The 14802-nt window shown below is 51.4% G+C and overlaps 1 protein-coding gene across 1 annotated transcript in view; it reads left to right on the top strand.

The window, feature by feature from the left end:
• The window catches only part of CSMD2 (CUB and Sushi multiple domains 2), a 548714-nt gene that overhangs the window by 369338 nt on the left and 164574 nt on the right, over positions 1-14802 (top strand). Inside the window, exons 20-22 of the mRNA XM_053921210.1 lie at positions 4055-4270; positions 5731-5919; positions 11377-11546. Of these exons, the coding sequence (XP_053777185.1) occupies positions 4055-4270; positions 5731-5919; positions 11377-11546 (575 nt within the window). The remainder of the gene's footprint in view (positions 1-4054; positions 4271-5730; positions 5920-11376; positions 11547-14802) is intronic.

Here is a 14802-nt window from a genome sequence, read left to right as displayed (position 1 = left end):
GCCTGCCTCCAGGAAGTTTGTAGTCTGGTGGTAGAGATAGAAGGGCCAAAGAGATCTCTCAATGTAGCATGGCCAGTGCTGAGATGGAGCAGATGGAGGTGAGGAAACACCCAGAGGCCAGCCCTAGGGTGGAGCAGGTGTCCGGGAGCTGAGACTTAAACCATTCTTCAAGGATGAATGGGAGTTAGCCAGATGGCAGGTGTTCCAAGCAGAATAAACAAGAGGTCAGTCAGTGATGCACAACCAGGTCACTTCTTCCCTAGAACCATTTAAAGGCTTCACCTAACCTGGACGAAACTGTGAAAGAGCTAGCATGGCCCTTGATTACCTGTCTCAGCCTCGTTCTGCACCCTGCAAACACTGAGCTCTAACTGTACTGAACTTTCCATTCCAAGAACTTCCTGGGCCTTCTTTGCCTCTAGAGCTCTGCCCATCGGGATGATTTTCTTCTCTCTGTGACACTTCCTCTTCCATACCGTCTTCACCATTCCCTTGCATGGCCAGCTCTTCATCCTTCTGAACTCGCTTCTGAGTTTGCCCCACTGCACAGAGCTTGCGTTCTCATCATCCGTCTCCCCCACTGACCCTCAGCTCTGTGAGAGACATGTCTGCCTTGCTTCCTGCAGTCTCCCTCGCTCTGGCTGTGTCCGGCACCTAGGGAACTCAAGAAATATTTATACGAATTGAATTAAACTGAACCTGGACCCTTCTCCAGAGGGCACTGCTTGTGAACAGACCTATTAGGCCTCTGATTCTGTTCGCTCCCTACCAGGCAGCAGGGGACCAGGACGAACTCGAAACTCTGTGGGAAGTGCAGAACTAGCAGAACTACTCAGTTTGCCACACACCCAGCCCAAGCCAATGGCCTGTTCAGAAGCCCAGAGAACGTGTCCTGCTGTGACCCCAGGACTGATTGTCTTTTATAAAACCCACAGCACTTCTGGGAGTTAGATGAGCTGAGCGAAGAGAGCACCTTCTGTGTGCCAGGCCCTGTGGTGTGCGCCCTGCATGTGCCCTCCCAATTTCTCCTCCCTCCAGGGATTCAGTGTCACCTGAGAGGGTGATCCTGTCATCCACATATTGCAGTGGAGGACACTCAGACTCAGGGTGTGCTCAGCCACTGTGGCCCAGACCCTTCCGTGGATGGAGGGGCTTCTGACCCAGGTCTGTCTCCTTCTAAAGCCCCGCCTTTCCCACAGCCCAGCCCCACCCTGGGGCCTGTCTATTTCTGTAACAATGTCTTCATTTTCTCACAATGGCAGGAAAAGCCCCAAGCAATCAGCACAGCTGGGAACCCCAGGAGTTTCATCTTGGTTGTTTACTCATCCTTAGAATCCCAGACAAATGTTTCCTCCTTTGGAGGGGCTCTTTTTGTATGCAGAAGAACAGAGTGCAAAGTGAAATGCCCAGTCAATTCCGTTTCCCTTGTTACTGCCCCTCCCCCCACCCCAACCCTGGGTTCCAGCTAGGAGGGGAAAGACCTAGATGCTACAGAGCCTTTGCCCAAGCTCTGTAGACGGAGAAATGTTTTCTCATTTGCACACGTGTTTGTGTGTCGGAGGACAGGATACATGTGAGTACACATACCCCTGGATCTGCAGGCAGGCCCGCACTCATCACTTAAAGGACTGCAGCCCCCTGTGAAGACTCCCCAGCCCTCGCAGCACCTTGCTCACCCTTCCTGTGCCCCCCCACCCTGGATTCTCACTATCGATGGTCTGTCTCCTCCACTAAAACGCGCGATTTTTCTCGGTGCTTAGCACAGGCCTGGCGCTTAGTATGTGCTTAGGATCTGTTTGAACAAATAAATAAATGGATGCATCTCAGTTGGCTGGGCCCAGGACATTTACCAGCTGCATTCCAGGTCCCACCACCTCTTTGTTCCCCCAACCCCCACCCATAGAATCGCAAATACGCCAGGTTCACCCGCTTCTACCAACACAGCGGCAAGAATATGAAAACATCTAGAATGCTTTAGTGTTAAGAGCTTGAATCCAACCATCATTCATCAAAAATGTGTCAGTAATTATCTAGAGAAGTATTTCTCAAACTTTTATGTGCCTGCAAATCACCTGGGGATCTTGTTAGCATGCAGATTCTGACTCAGAGGTCTGTGGCGGAGGTCGGGATTTTGCATTTCTGACAAGCTCCCAGGTGACGCCCGCGCTGCTGGTTCATGGACTTTGAATAGTAATTGGGTCCAGCACTCACCTCTGGTTTAGCCAAGTTCCTGCCCTAGCACATCCACGGCATATACCCCCACGGACACACACACTCGTGGGTGGGCATGCGTTTACGCGTATGCACGCAAACACAACAGCTGTCTGGACAAGTTCAAGGGTTGCTTTGAGTGTTGAGCTCCTGCTGCTTCATAACCTTTTGCACCCCTTGACCCTTCTTACTACCTGATGTCTCTGTGTAGCGAGCGAGGCAGCGTCGTGTCAGCAGTTCATGGCACAGACGCCGCAGTCACGTCGCCTCAGTTCAGACCCCAGCTCTGCCCCCTGCCAGCTGGGGGACCTTGGACAAGCGGCTTGGTCTCTTTGTGCCTCAGTCTCCTCGGATGTAAAATGCAGATGGGAGGAATCATTCCCGTGCCGTAAGGCTATTGGCAGGACCGAATGAGTTTTCATATCTTCCCGTCCAATGGACAGGGGCTTGTTACAGAGTAACAAACATGCAGGACAGTGGCGCACAAATATTTAGTGCTCCGCTATTACTGAATATTATTGTTTTCATTCAGTGCCCTTAACCCCTTCCCCGCAGTGGAGCACTTGCTTTCCTTCCTCTCACTACTGCTCCTTCTCCCTGTCTCCTTAATGCCACTCCTCCCCAAGCCTCCATTCTGCCCCTTCCCTGATGCTCTCCCAGCCCTCCTCTGGCTCTCTGCTCCATGCTTATGGCTTCAAATAGCAGCTCTTGTCTGGCTACTCCCAGAGCTGCTGCTGTAGTCTGACCATAATGCTGAACCCCAAACCTGCACTCCCAGATGCCCACTGCCTATCAGGTCTTGGATGCTGAAAACACAGGGTGTTCAAAGATAAGTCCATTACCCTTCTGCCACCGGCTCCTCTTCCTCCTGTGTGTCCTACCCCAGGTAATGAAAGACATCACCTTCCTTCAGGTCAGGATGCTCTTAGTCATCCTTTCATTCCTCCTCTGCACCTTGGCTGCTGGTTCCTGTCCACTCTCCCTCGCCAAGGTCTGGTGCCCATTTCCTCCTCTCAGCCCCTCTGCCTGGCCCCAGCCTCTCTTGCCCAGTGCATGGCTGCCCCCATTCTAAGGCCATTCTCTCCGCCTCTTCTCCCTCCGCTTGGCCCTCCTCACAGCCATCAACATCTTGCTAAGTCTGAGATCTGATCCACTCTGGGTAGGATGACATGGCCCCCAGGAAAAGTATCTGGCCTAGCCCCAGCCTTCCTTTCCAGCGGCCGCGTGTGTCCAGCCACACCGTGGGTTCCCCTGAGCCCTAGAATATAAGCTCCTTCACCCACACCTGTCCCCTGCCTGGGACGCCCTTTCCCCTCCTACCTGGTTAATCCCTATGCCTCCTTTTAAGACCCAAATCAAATGAGCACTCCTTAGCGAGGCACTCCTACACGCCCCTCTTACTGCTGCAAACTGCTTCCCATCCGGCACTCCGATCCATGTTCCTTATAGCGAGCATCACTCTACTGTAGCTGTTTGTTTAATGTCTGGTATATCCTATTGCACCCACTTGGCCCTGGATCCTAGCCCGTAGGAAATACTCAACAGATATGCAAATACTTGTTGGTTGAATGAATGAATGAATAGCTATGAAGTATTCTCACAGAACTAGCCATAAATCTTCCTTCCAAATTTTGACAACTGTAAAGCAATATGCTTCTCCCCGGCCGGACCTGCGGGCAGTGGTGTGGTGCAGTTTATTCTGGTTCATTCATTCAGGCTCGCCCGTATGGATTTTTCAGTGCATGCTTTTACAAGTGGGAATGTTTGTGCAGAGCCCTTCTTGCAGCTGGGCTGCTCCAGGCTTCTCATCGTTGTCACCCTGACCCTTCCGGTCTCTTGGCAGGTGTGTTCTTTACTTTCCACACCTTTCACCTGGAGAGTGGCCATGACTACCTCCTCATCACCGAAAATGGCAGCTTCACCCAGCCCCTGAGGCAGCTGACCGGCTCAAGGTTGCCAGCCCCCATCAGTGCTGGTCTCTATGGCAACTTCACCGCCCAGGTCCGCTTCATTTCCGACTTCTCCATGTCCTATGAAGGATTCAACATCACCTTCTCAGGTAAAGCCTGTGAGGGCCCCTTGTGGGAAGGGTGCCCTGTCTCTCCCTCTGTTGCCAGCCCCTGGTCTTAGCAGGTGGATATTGCTCTACTCTCCAGTCTCTGGGAGAACAACCTCCCTGCTACAGCAAAGGAGAGCTGGGTCAGACACAAGGAAGAACTTCCCTGTAATGGGCTGAGAAGGAGTTAGCAGGATTTGGGGGGAATCTCCTTCTCTGGAGGTGTTTAGATTTTCCTCCACCCATGACCTGGACAACTAGAGAATTCACAGAAGTCTAGTTCAGGTGGCTGAACTAGAGAATTCACAGAAGTCCCTTCCTGTCCTAGCAATTCCAGATACTTATTCCTGATTCCTTCTGCTATTCATAACCCCAGCAATTTAGAAAAAAAGAAGAAGAGGAAGAAAGGGGGTTAAAGTTAACATATGGGAGTATTTCTGTCTTATTTGAGGCTTCTTCATCCATGTCAGTTTAGCAGGAATAAATATTTATCTCTGTGTTTAGGAATCCTGAAAAGAAAACTCTTTAATGTCACATTCAGGAAGAAAAGAGGACCCTTCGCTCCTCTAGTACTGAGTCCCCTTGCCGTTCTTGTCCCATTGCTCCTCAGGGTCCCCTCCTTTTCCCAGCGAGGAGCTGAGATATCCGAGGGACTCTGCCGGGATGGGGAAGAGATGCCTGGCCTCTAGGAAGTGGACATGGGCCAGCTCAGCCCCCTGCTGTCTCTCTAGCAGAAGCCACCCGCCATGTGCCTGGGCTGGCCTCCTGGATGAGACATATCCAGCCACTGTGCCCCAGCTGTCTGAGACAGACCCTCCTCCTCACCACACAGAGCCTCTGGGAACTATGTCCCAGAGGGAGATGCCCTTGGGGACAAGGGGTGGTCATAGCTATGCCATTACTAGAGGCACCAGACAGGTCCCTGGCCCATAAATGCCACCCCATCACACTTGCCATCTGCTTAAGGTGCCAGCATCACCAAGACAGCTTCAAGTGAAACATCTGGATTCTTCTTCCCAGTGGAGGTTCCACTCAGCTGGGGCACACATTCTGACCCTCTAGAACCGGGCTGATTGGATCGATCTGGTTCAGTGCCCTGGAGAAAAAGGCAGGAGAGTCTGGGAGCCCTGAGGCTTGGGGTTAATATGGAGGAAAGGAGCGAGGAGGGAGGGGTCAAGTCACGAGGAACCTCAGAAATCCTCCCCAGTAGCGTGTTTCCCTTGTTCACGGCAGTGAGGCACCGAGACCAGCCTGAGCCCGGCGTGTCCCACTCCCCACCCCACCGTGTATCTCCCAGCCCCCCTCTCTCTCAGGCTGCCTCTCCTCTCCTCTTTGCCATTTGCAGACCAGCGTGTGCGTGCTCTGTGCCCATCTGACTTTATCTGCGGCTCTTTCCTCCCTGTTGTCTCCATCTCTGTTCCCACCTTCTGTCTCTGACCCCGGCTGTCCTGCTGTCTTTCCAGAATATGACTTGGAGCCCTGTGAAGAGCCCGAGGTCCCCGCCTACAGCATCCGGAAGGGCTTGCAGTTTGGTGTAGGCGACACCTTGACCTTCTCCTGCTTCCCCGGGTACCGTCTGGAGGGCACGGCCCGCATCACGTGCCTGGGGGGCAGACGGCGCCTGTGGAGTTCGCCTCTGCCAAGGTGTGTTGGTAGGTGGTCACGTGCTTTCATTTTGCTTCACTGATGGGGTGGGCCAGGCTTTAGTCAACTGGAGTGAGGTGGTGAAAGGCCAGGAGGCCAGCCGGCCTGGGTGAGGACTGCCTTAGCGCACAGTTACCTGCAGTGGGACCTTGGGTGGCCTAACCTGCTTCTGCTCCAGCCTCCTTATCACTATGGGGATGGCAATACCTGCTTCATGGGCTATTCCAGAGCCTGACCTGACCTCTGTAAAGTGGATCCGAAGTAGGCTCTCTAATGAAATTGACGGGGTCTGACAAGTCTGACGGGGGGTGGGAAGTGGGGGGCTAGCTTTTCAGAAAGACTTCGTCCGTCCAGCTGGCGAGGAGAGAGGAAGCAAGAGTTGGGTTCATTTACAAACTACTCACTGCATGTCAGGCAGGCGTCTGGGTGCTGGGGATACAAAGGTGAACAAAACAGAGATAGTGTCTCCACTCATGGTCTCACATCCTAGTGGGAGAGATAAGCTATAAATCCATAAATAGCTAATATGTCAGGCAGTGTCGAGAGGTATAGAGATAAACGTCAGCTTAGGAAGTGCTGGAGGTAGGGTTGTTCTTTTAAAAAGAGTGGACAGCAAAAGCCTCCCTGCTGGGTTGTCATTTTAGAAGATCAGAAGGGATTCAAGGAGCTAATCACTCAGATAGCTGGGAGAAGTTGGCGCAGTGTCAAGGCCCTGAGCCTAGAGGAACAGCGTGGTGGCCAGTCTGGAGCAAGCAACAGGGAGAACAGCAGATGATGAGATTGGAGAGTTGGAGCCGGGAGCCCTCTGACCCAAGGCTCTGCCTTCCTCCCTGCCAGAGCTCTGGGCCCTGAGGATGGGGAGAAATAGGTTGATCAAAGACAATAGGACAATTGCTGGCTGTCCCTCATTTATAAGGTCGATGGCTCTGCTTGCTCAATACTTGCAGGACTGGATGCAACACAGGCAGGATTAGTGCAGTACTTACCATGCTGGCTACTAGCATGGAACTCGTACTTGGAGTGAAATAGTGCGTAAAACCCCAACACATCAACAGATAAGGGCAGCACCGCAGTCACTGACACGGGCCAGTGTCTCGAGGGCCCATAAGGTCATCCTTCCTGGAGACAACTCCACGGAGCCCTGAGGCTCGGCAGACGACAGCTGTAAGAAGGCTGGCAAGATGGGCCGGGTTCAGGCTGCTCAGTCTCCAGGCTCAAGGTCAAGTCTTTGGTCTGCCTCCTACCCGCTGTTAGATCTTAGACGGGCCACCCAGCCCCAGCCCCAGCCGGACATAACAATATCCAACTCACAGGCTTTATTCCAGCTTAGACAGCATGATTTATTGAACCCATGGATGCCCTATAATTATCATTATTTTGCCAATAACCTTTTTATCATTATTTATTGATAAGCAATATCCAATGACCTTTTATAATCTCAGAAAGGAAACATTAATACAAATTGATGCACAGTTCCATTGTTGACCAATTAAAAAATCCCAGAGTTTATCCTTTCTCTCATAATTGCCCCTCAGGACACCCACCCTGACCCGGGCGCACCTTCAGACACACAGGTTTCTCCTCAGCGTAGGTTCAGTTTGTATCTGGCTGTTAGCACCTCTCGTCTGCTCTGGGAAGATATCCTCAGCTATGTGGTTCTGGGGGAAACTTGAATGGGATTTTCCAGGACCACAGATGCACACACGCCTTAAGCCTTTGCCCTCAATCGCATTGCATAAATTCATCCTTTAACTTACTATTCCAATTACTGTTTGCTCATGGCACCTCACAGTATTTTGAGTGTGACACTTTTCTTCTCTTTCACACGTTATAATAACACACAGCAATGATAATCATCTCTGAACACCACCAGCCCTGCCACAGAACCTCAGGCTGGAGGCCTCACGGGAGACCCCCCGGGGGAGGCCCCCGCTGGCACACACACCGTAGGTGTAAATTGAATGACCTGGCACACAGGGTTTCCAGGAGTGTTCCCAGATGAGACGGAAACGAACAACCTGGGGCTCTAATTTATGGTGTGATAGGGTGACAGAGCCCTTGACCTCAGGGACCCCTGAACGTGATGTGGAAGAGACACACCTGACCCTAGGGGACCCAGTCTACCACAGGGAACATGGCCCTGTCCTTGGGAGCCCCCGAGGGATTGATAAGACCTAACCTTCTGCCTCAGGAGCCTCAGGCTGATGGATAAGACACAGCCCTGCCCTTAAGGAGGCCGCTGCTGATGGGGACGACAGAAGTCACAGAGGCCTGAATCAGCAGCGGCACTTTCCTGGGCATATATTTGACTGTTTGTTCCTCTGGAACATTTGTTTGTTTCTACTTTATGCTCATGTTTGGCTTTTCACTGCATCTGCTCACTCACTTCCCCTGCTACTTTGGAAACTCCCAGAAGCAAGTGCCATGTCCCTCTACCCTCCTTGGTGCCCAGGACAAGGCCCTGGAAGGGGATCAGGACCTGGGGATTGTCCAAGGACTGGCCCCATCTGAGGACGTCAGCCCCGTTTCCCTCCTCATAAAGGTGTAGGGCATTTCGGGAGAAGGAGAAGGTCACGCTGGCAGCGATGGGCAAACAGTTGTGCTGGAAGCCAGGGGCAGGAAAAGGGTCCAGGATGCCAAAGTCCATATTTAAGGGAAGCCAACTTTTAGGAACTAGGTAGAAGACAAGAGGCATCAGAAACAGTGAGGCTGCCGCGAATGTCAGGCAGCAAACGCACGCCTCCCAAGGAATTTCCCGGGGTTTCTGCCAGTCCCCGAGCACAGGCAGTCAGGCCTCCAGGTAGAAGCCGGCAAGCTGCATAGATTCGGTTGGGATCAATGAGGAAAGGAAAGAGGAATAACATTTGTTGAGGGCCTACTATGTGCTGGCCACTCCCATGTGTTTACCTATTTTGTTATCAAATATCATGCATTTCTTTTCTGTGCTCTTACAAGGATGATATTATTACACAGAGGAAGGCAGATGAAGAGACCGAACTTTAGAGCTGATATAAATTGTCTGCCTCCAGACTCCATGCTCATCTGTACCACATGCCTCTCCCTAGATGGAGGGAAATGGTACGTGTCCCCAGACACGATGGAGAGCTGCTTCGGAGAGCCACCCCTGTGGTGTGACTTAGTGTAAATGTCTGGATGTGCATAGCCCTGGGCACTCCCTCCCCAAGCTCCCACCTCCACCTGCCGGCACCCAGAAAGTCTACACCCTCTAGAAACATATCTGCCTAAATCGTCAGCAGCCCCCAGGGTACCTGTCTGCTTCTGTTCACCTGGTTTACGCCCCAGCTCACACATTCATCATGCACTTTGGTCCCTCTGCAAGCACGCTGAGTTTAGGGTCCTGGAAAGCTAGATTTCTCCTCCAACACGCATGGTGGCTGTCTCAGTCCGTCTGGGCTACTCTAAGAAGACACTGTGGAGTAGGTGGTTTAAACAGCAAACATTTCTTTCTCCCAGTTCTGGAGACTGGGAAGTCCAAGATCAAGGTGCCAGCAGATTTGGTGTCTGGTGAAGGCCCTCTTCTGGGGTGGCAGGTGGCGTTCTCGCTGTGTCCTCACAGGGCACCGAGGGCTCTGGGCTCTTCCTCTGCTCGTAAGGACACTAACCCCATCATGAAGGCTCCACCCTCAGGACCCCATCTAAACGTCATTACCTCCAAATATCATCACATTGGGGATTGGGGCTTTAACATGTGGATTTGGGGGGGAACACAGACATTCAGTCCATAGGAATGACTTACATAAAGTCTTAGAGAACTGAAGCAGGTCCTGAACTGGAGAGAGCCCAGGGAGTAGGGCCCACTGAAAAAGTTGGGATTTGGTGGTGGGACAGGGTCACCGTCTTCAAAGGTCTCAGGAGCAGCCTTAGGGACCAGAGAACACGTAAGGGTATAACTAAGCCCATGAGAGGCTCAACTGTGAATGTTCCTGTGTTACATGCTCCATCTGCGTTGCCTTGGCTTACTACTCCAGGCTTAGGGTGGTTAAGGTTGGCTGTATGCTCAACTCAGTGGCCCATTGGTTGACCTTACAGTGTTTCCTGCCAAGGATTATGCCTAGAAGAGGGACACTGGGAGGTGACTTAGAGAAAGCAGACTTGTTCCATCAGCCTCAGAGATTCAACACATGCTCCCAATTTCCCATATGTCCAGACAAAAAGAAATGGGCCTGCCATCTGGACTGGCATTTTCACATCCTTCCGAACCTAATTATTTTTAGGACTGTACATCTTCTGAGGTCAGGGTACTCCATGTGCACTCATTCATTCATTTGGAAAATATTTAGTTTATAGACGATCTGGGCTAAGTCTGAGACATTCATAGATTCATTAAGCATAACCCTAGCTCTCAAGCAACTCTGTTGGGGTGGGGGATCCAGGCCAGGAACAAGCAACCAGGGTGCAGTATTGTAGATACTGTGATGGGGGAAGACAGGGAGGGGCTTCACAATTATTAAGCGCCCTAGAAAGCCAACTGCAGGGTTTTCAGCACACACCCTGCCACTGAGCTGCGTCCTCTCCCCGCTTGGTCCACAGATGGCCACCCTGCCCAGGCGCTGAGTGGGTATTGGGGATGTAGAGCTACGACCAAGCCCTAAAAGATCCTCAGGGCAGTGGAGGCGATATAAATAAGTCAAGTGAAAGGTGATAACTGCTATAAATAAATTAGGGGGACAATGAGGAAATAATGACTGATCCTGGAGGAGGAGAAAGAGTTTTTGAGAAGAGGATGCGAATTCACTGGCCTTAAAAGAAAAGAGGGTTTCAATGGGTCAGTGCTAAAACTTTCCCCAGAGCCTTGGGGGCCCTACATTCCAGGACCAATGGAGCTGAGTTCTCAGCCCCTCCTCTTCATGACTTGAGAGACTTGATCTAAATTGCAAACTACCCGGTTCTTTATCTTTAAAACAGGGATAGTAAATGCGCCTACCGTACTGGGTTGCTTGTTGTGCCTAACGACAGAAATGATCCTCATGAAGCTAGGAAGACGCTGGCAATTGTTATTCGATCTTGTCCTCTCTTAGTTTCTGTCCTCCAACACAGAAAGGCTTTGTCTCTCCTCAACTGGCTGCCACCACCCTTCCCTGACGTCCCCCTCAGTCATTTCTGTTGCTACGATACAATGTGAACAGGTGTGGGGAATGGCTGCTTCATAATGTGGTGAAAGCAAAGGGTACTTGGTGGGTTTGTTTCTGTTTCTGCAAAAGAGAGACAGACAAACAGAATGAGGGAGATAAAGAAACCAAGCAGAACCGTAGGTGGGCAGGTGTTGAAAAGAAACTTGATAAGCAGTCCTCTAGACAAGCAGACGAATGGACAGATGAATAGGCACTTTGGCAGGGAGCAAGGCAAACAACTTGTCATCTTTGTAAGGTTCTCCAGCGCGGTGAGTTGTGTTCTGGATGTAGCTGATGGGAGTTAATCTGTGGTTATTGTGATTCTCTTTCCAGCTGAGTGTGGGAATTCGGTCACGGGCACTCAGGGCACGTTGCTGTCCCCCAACTTCCCTGTGAACTACAACAACAACCACGAATGCATCTACTCCATCCAGACCCAGCCGGGGAAGGGGATTCAGCTGAAAGCCAGGGCGTTTGAGCTCTCTGAGGGAGATGTCCTCAAGGTAACACTGATCGATTTCTCACAGCGAGTATGTTACCATGTGCAAAAGTGTGGTCCGCACTCACTCACCCACCCATCCCTGTGTGGGTGACCTGGGCTCTTCTTCCTCCCTCCTGAGTCCCGAGGTATTATCCTCACTCAGCTGGGAGAAAGTGAGACCCTAAGAGAGAAGGGGTATGTGAGTATCCAAGAATGTGGCTTTGGAGCTTGCTTGAGCTGACTGCTCTCAAATACACACGTGACTGATTATGGTTAGACACAGAAGAAGAAGAAGAAATTCAGTCGGAGTGGCCAGTAGGTCATGTTTTCCATTGTGAACTCTGACCATCAACCTGGATAATAAAGAGCTCATAAGATACGTGTATGTGCATGTGTGTGCGCTTGTGGAGACATGTTTGTGGACATAAATACGTTTATACATAGGTTCCCATGTGTGTGCGAGTCTCTGTCTGTGTGTTGCTGGGTTGGAGGCATCTGTCTGTGTATACTTGGCTGAGGGTGTGGTGTGTGTGTGCTTAGTATGTGTTTGGTGTGTGTTTGTGTTTAGTGTGTGTCTGGTTCACTAGTGGGCTGTTTCAGTAGCTTCAGTGCGCCATGATGACGGTGTCCGTGTGGCAGTGGGGTCAAAGAAAGTAGGTTTAAGAGATAACGTAGGAAGAAGAGATGGTAGGACGTGGATTATAGAGAGGCTTATGGAGAGGAAGTTAAGACACCGAGCGTATGTATGGCTTGTATTTGTGTGTGTGTGATTAAGAGCATATCTTCAGTAACATGTGGGGTGTGTGTGTGTAATCAAAGAGTTGACTGGAGAATTTATCAAAGAGCTGCCTTAATTAAAGTAGATTATTAAGAAAATCTCACACAGAGTCTCCGTTTTCATCCGAGGCCAATACACATTTTTAGCTCGTTCTACTACGGTTTATTCCCTGTAGTCAGAGAAGTCTTGATGTGAGAAACAACAAGAGGTTACTACTCTGGAAAACACAAAGAGAAACCATTAAATAATGCCCCTCCCTTGGGGTTCTAACTGGGTGTGATGAACACACTGTTGTTTTTATGCACAGGTGATGCCTACCCCGCCCCCTGGGGCATGTGTTCTCTGGGTGTGTGTCTGTGTGTGTGTGTGTGGCAGGCGTGTCTCACTTTTACCTAGTTAATCCTTGAATCCGAGGGGATGTGCCCACGAGACGATCATGTGGGATCGGGTATGCCTGAAATAGAACTGATTATGGCAAAGTGGCCCCTCAGGGACTGGAGCCCTGCCTTTAGCTTCTCAAGCTCTTCAACCTCTGAGTGCCTCAGACATAGAAACACAGTGTGCATCTCCCTGTAGGATTGCCAGGGATTTGTATTTTCCAGGGGTCATGTCTTCAGGCCTCCCCCTTGGCCTCACTTTCCTCCATCCGTTTGTTCGTTATCTACAGCAGAGCCTTGGAGGGTACAACTGGGGACAGCAGGGCCAACGCGATCTCCCTCTTTAGTGCTACTGATGGAATTGGTGAAGCTGGACAATGGGATGAAGGCTGTTGTTAACCCTGCAGGAAAAAAGGCATTTCAAAGCCTAACTTGTCATTTTCAGGCTGTGGAGGGAGTATGAGCAGCAGTTCTGTGTGTGCCGCTAGGACCAACAGAAGAGCCCTCGGTTGCTGGAGTTCATGCGGAGTGGGGCCAGTGCCCAAGCTTGCTCACCAGGGTGCTATAGATTCGGACTAGTGCCTCAGACAGTCACCAGGTGTGCACCCAACTGCACTGTCTGGCTGCCTCGGGATCAAGTGAGCAACTTAACCACAGACAGGAGAGGGACTTGCCGAGACACTCAGAGTAAGAAGGGAGGAACGTGGGGCATAAGACTCAGGTCAGAGGTCAAAGAGGGCTTCTGCAGGGACCAGGACCTTAGCTGATCCTGCAGGGTTGTAGGAAAATGGGCACGAAATTGTTTCTTAGGGGGACCTCCCCAGGCTTCAGACTTCATCTTTGCTGTCACCTATCCAGCTTTCCATACTGATCTCGACCTTCTTGATGAAGAACCGCTTCCTCCTGTGTCTGGGCCTCAGTAGTGTCCTCCTCAGGAGGCTGGGCTGTGGCTCTGGCCTAGCTGAACAGCCATTCCCAGAACCCTGTGATCCCCAAAACTTCTACAGGATCAGACCCTTGGGAAAGAGGGCAAGGCACCCAGGGAGACCAGGTGGTATCCTGTAGCCCCTTCCTGTTCTAACTCTTCTCCTCAAAGCCCCTCGCCTTCCTCAGGGAGATCCTGGGACATGAGCAGGTGCAGAACTATGTCAGAACTAAAAGAAACTCAGTTACAGTTTCCCGAGTAGGATTCAGAACCGCCCACAACCACCGTCAGCGGCAGCAGTACTGCTGTTTGTGCTGGTGTCATTGGCCCATCCGCCAGGACACTGGTGTGTCCCCAGCCCTGAGGACTTGCCTGTCCCTCTGAAGAAGCCCCAATGCACACCTGATATGTTGACCACGCAGACCTGCCACCTCTTCCCACCTCTGTGTTGCCCAAGACACAGTGTTTGGTGTGTCTGACCACCCCTCCTAGACTTCTACATAGTCTTCTCTTTCTCACCCGTGAAATGACTGTTTCCTCGCATTTGTGACCCCTGATCTGTCCTTTACTCCCTTACTCTTAATAACTACAAATGTCTTAAACCCCACCCTCTCATACACTGTAGCTCGTCTCCCAGTACCAGCTGACTCCTTTCATTTCAGTCCCTAACTTCAGCAAGACAGGAAGGACCTCTCGATGCACTGGTATAGAATGGCAGCGACACGCACGTGCCCACGAGGCAGTGTGCCCAGCTGCAGCTCCTACAGGCTGCTAGGCAAGGGTGCCTTGCACACACAACGGGAAGGAATTACTGGCAGGTGGAATACCCGAGAAAGGGTCCAGACTGAGAGAGGGCCTCATCAGATGGCAGTTCACACACGTGACGTGAAATTCCGCCTGTGGATTGGTGTGACAAACCTGGAGGGAAAACACATCTAAGGCCACCTAGCCTAGAGGGCACACCCCAGGACTGTGGCAGGGACCAGATCTCAACCCCACCAGCCCCTCTTGGAAGTGCACTAGGTCTGAGAGACCACACGGAGCCGATGCCTCTCAACATGACATTCAATATGTCATTTGTCTTTGGTTGACAAGCCAGACAAAGCGGGGCAGTGCCGTGCTGGTGCCTAACCCTTCTGCTCCCCCTTAGAGACTGCTGGCTATTTCCGTTCTCCATTGTCGTTTTCCCTCGGCAGTG

This window comes from Desmodus rotundus, chromosome 3 (assembly GCF_022682495.2).
Source record: "Desmodus rotundus isolate HL8 chromosome 3, HLdesRot8A.1, whole genome shotgun sequence".
Classification (NCBI taxonomy): Eukaryota; Metazoa; Chordata; class Mammalia; order Chiroptera; family Phyllostomidae; genus Desmodus; species Desmodus rotundus.
The sequence above is the reverse complement of the archived record's forward strand: the minus strand, read 5'-3'. Positions and strand labels throughout refer to the sequence as shown.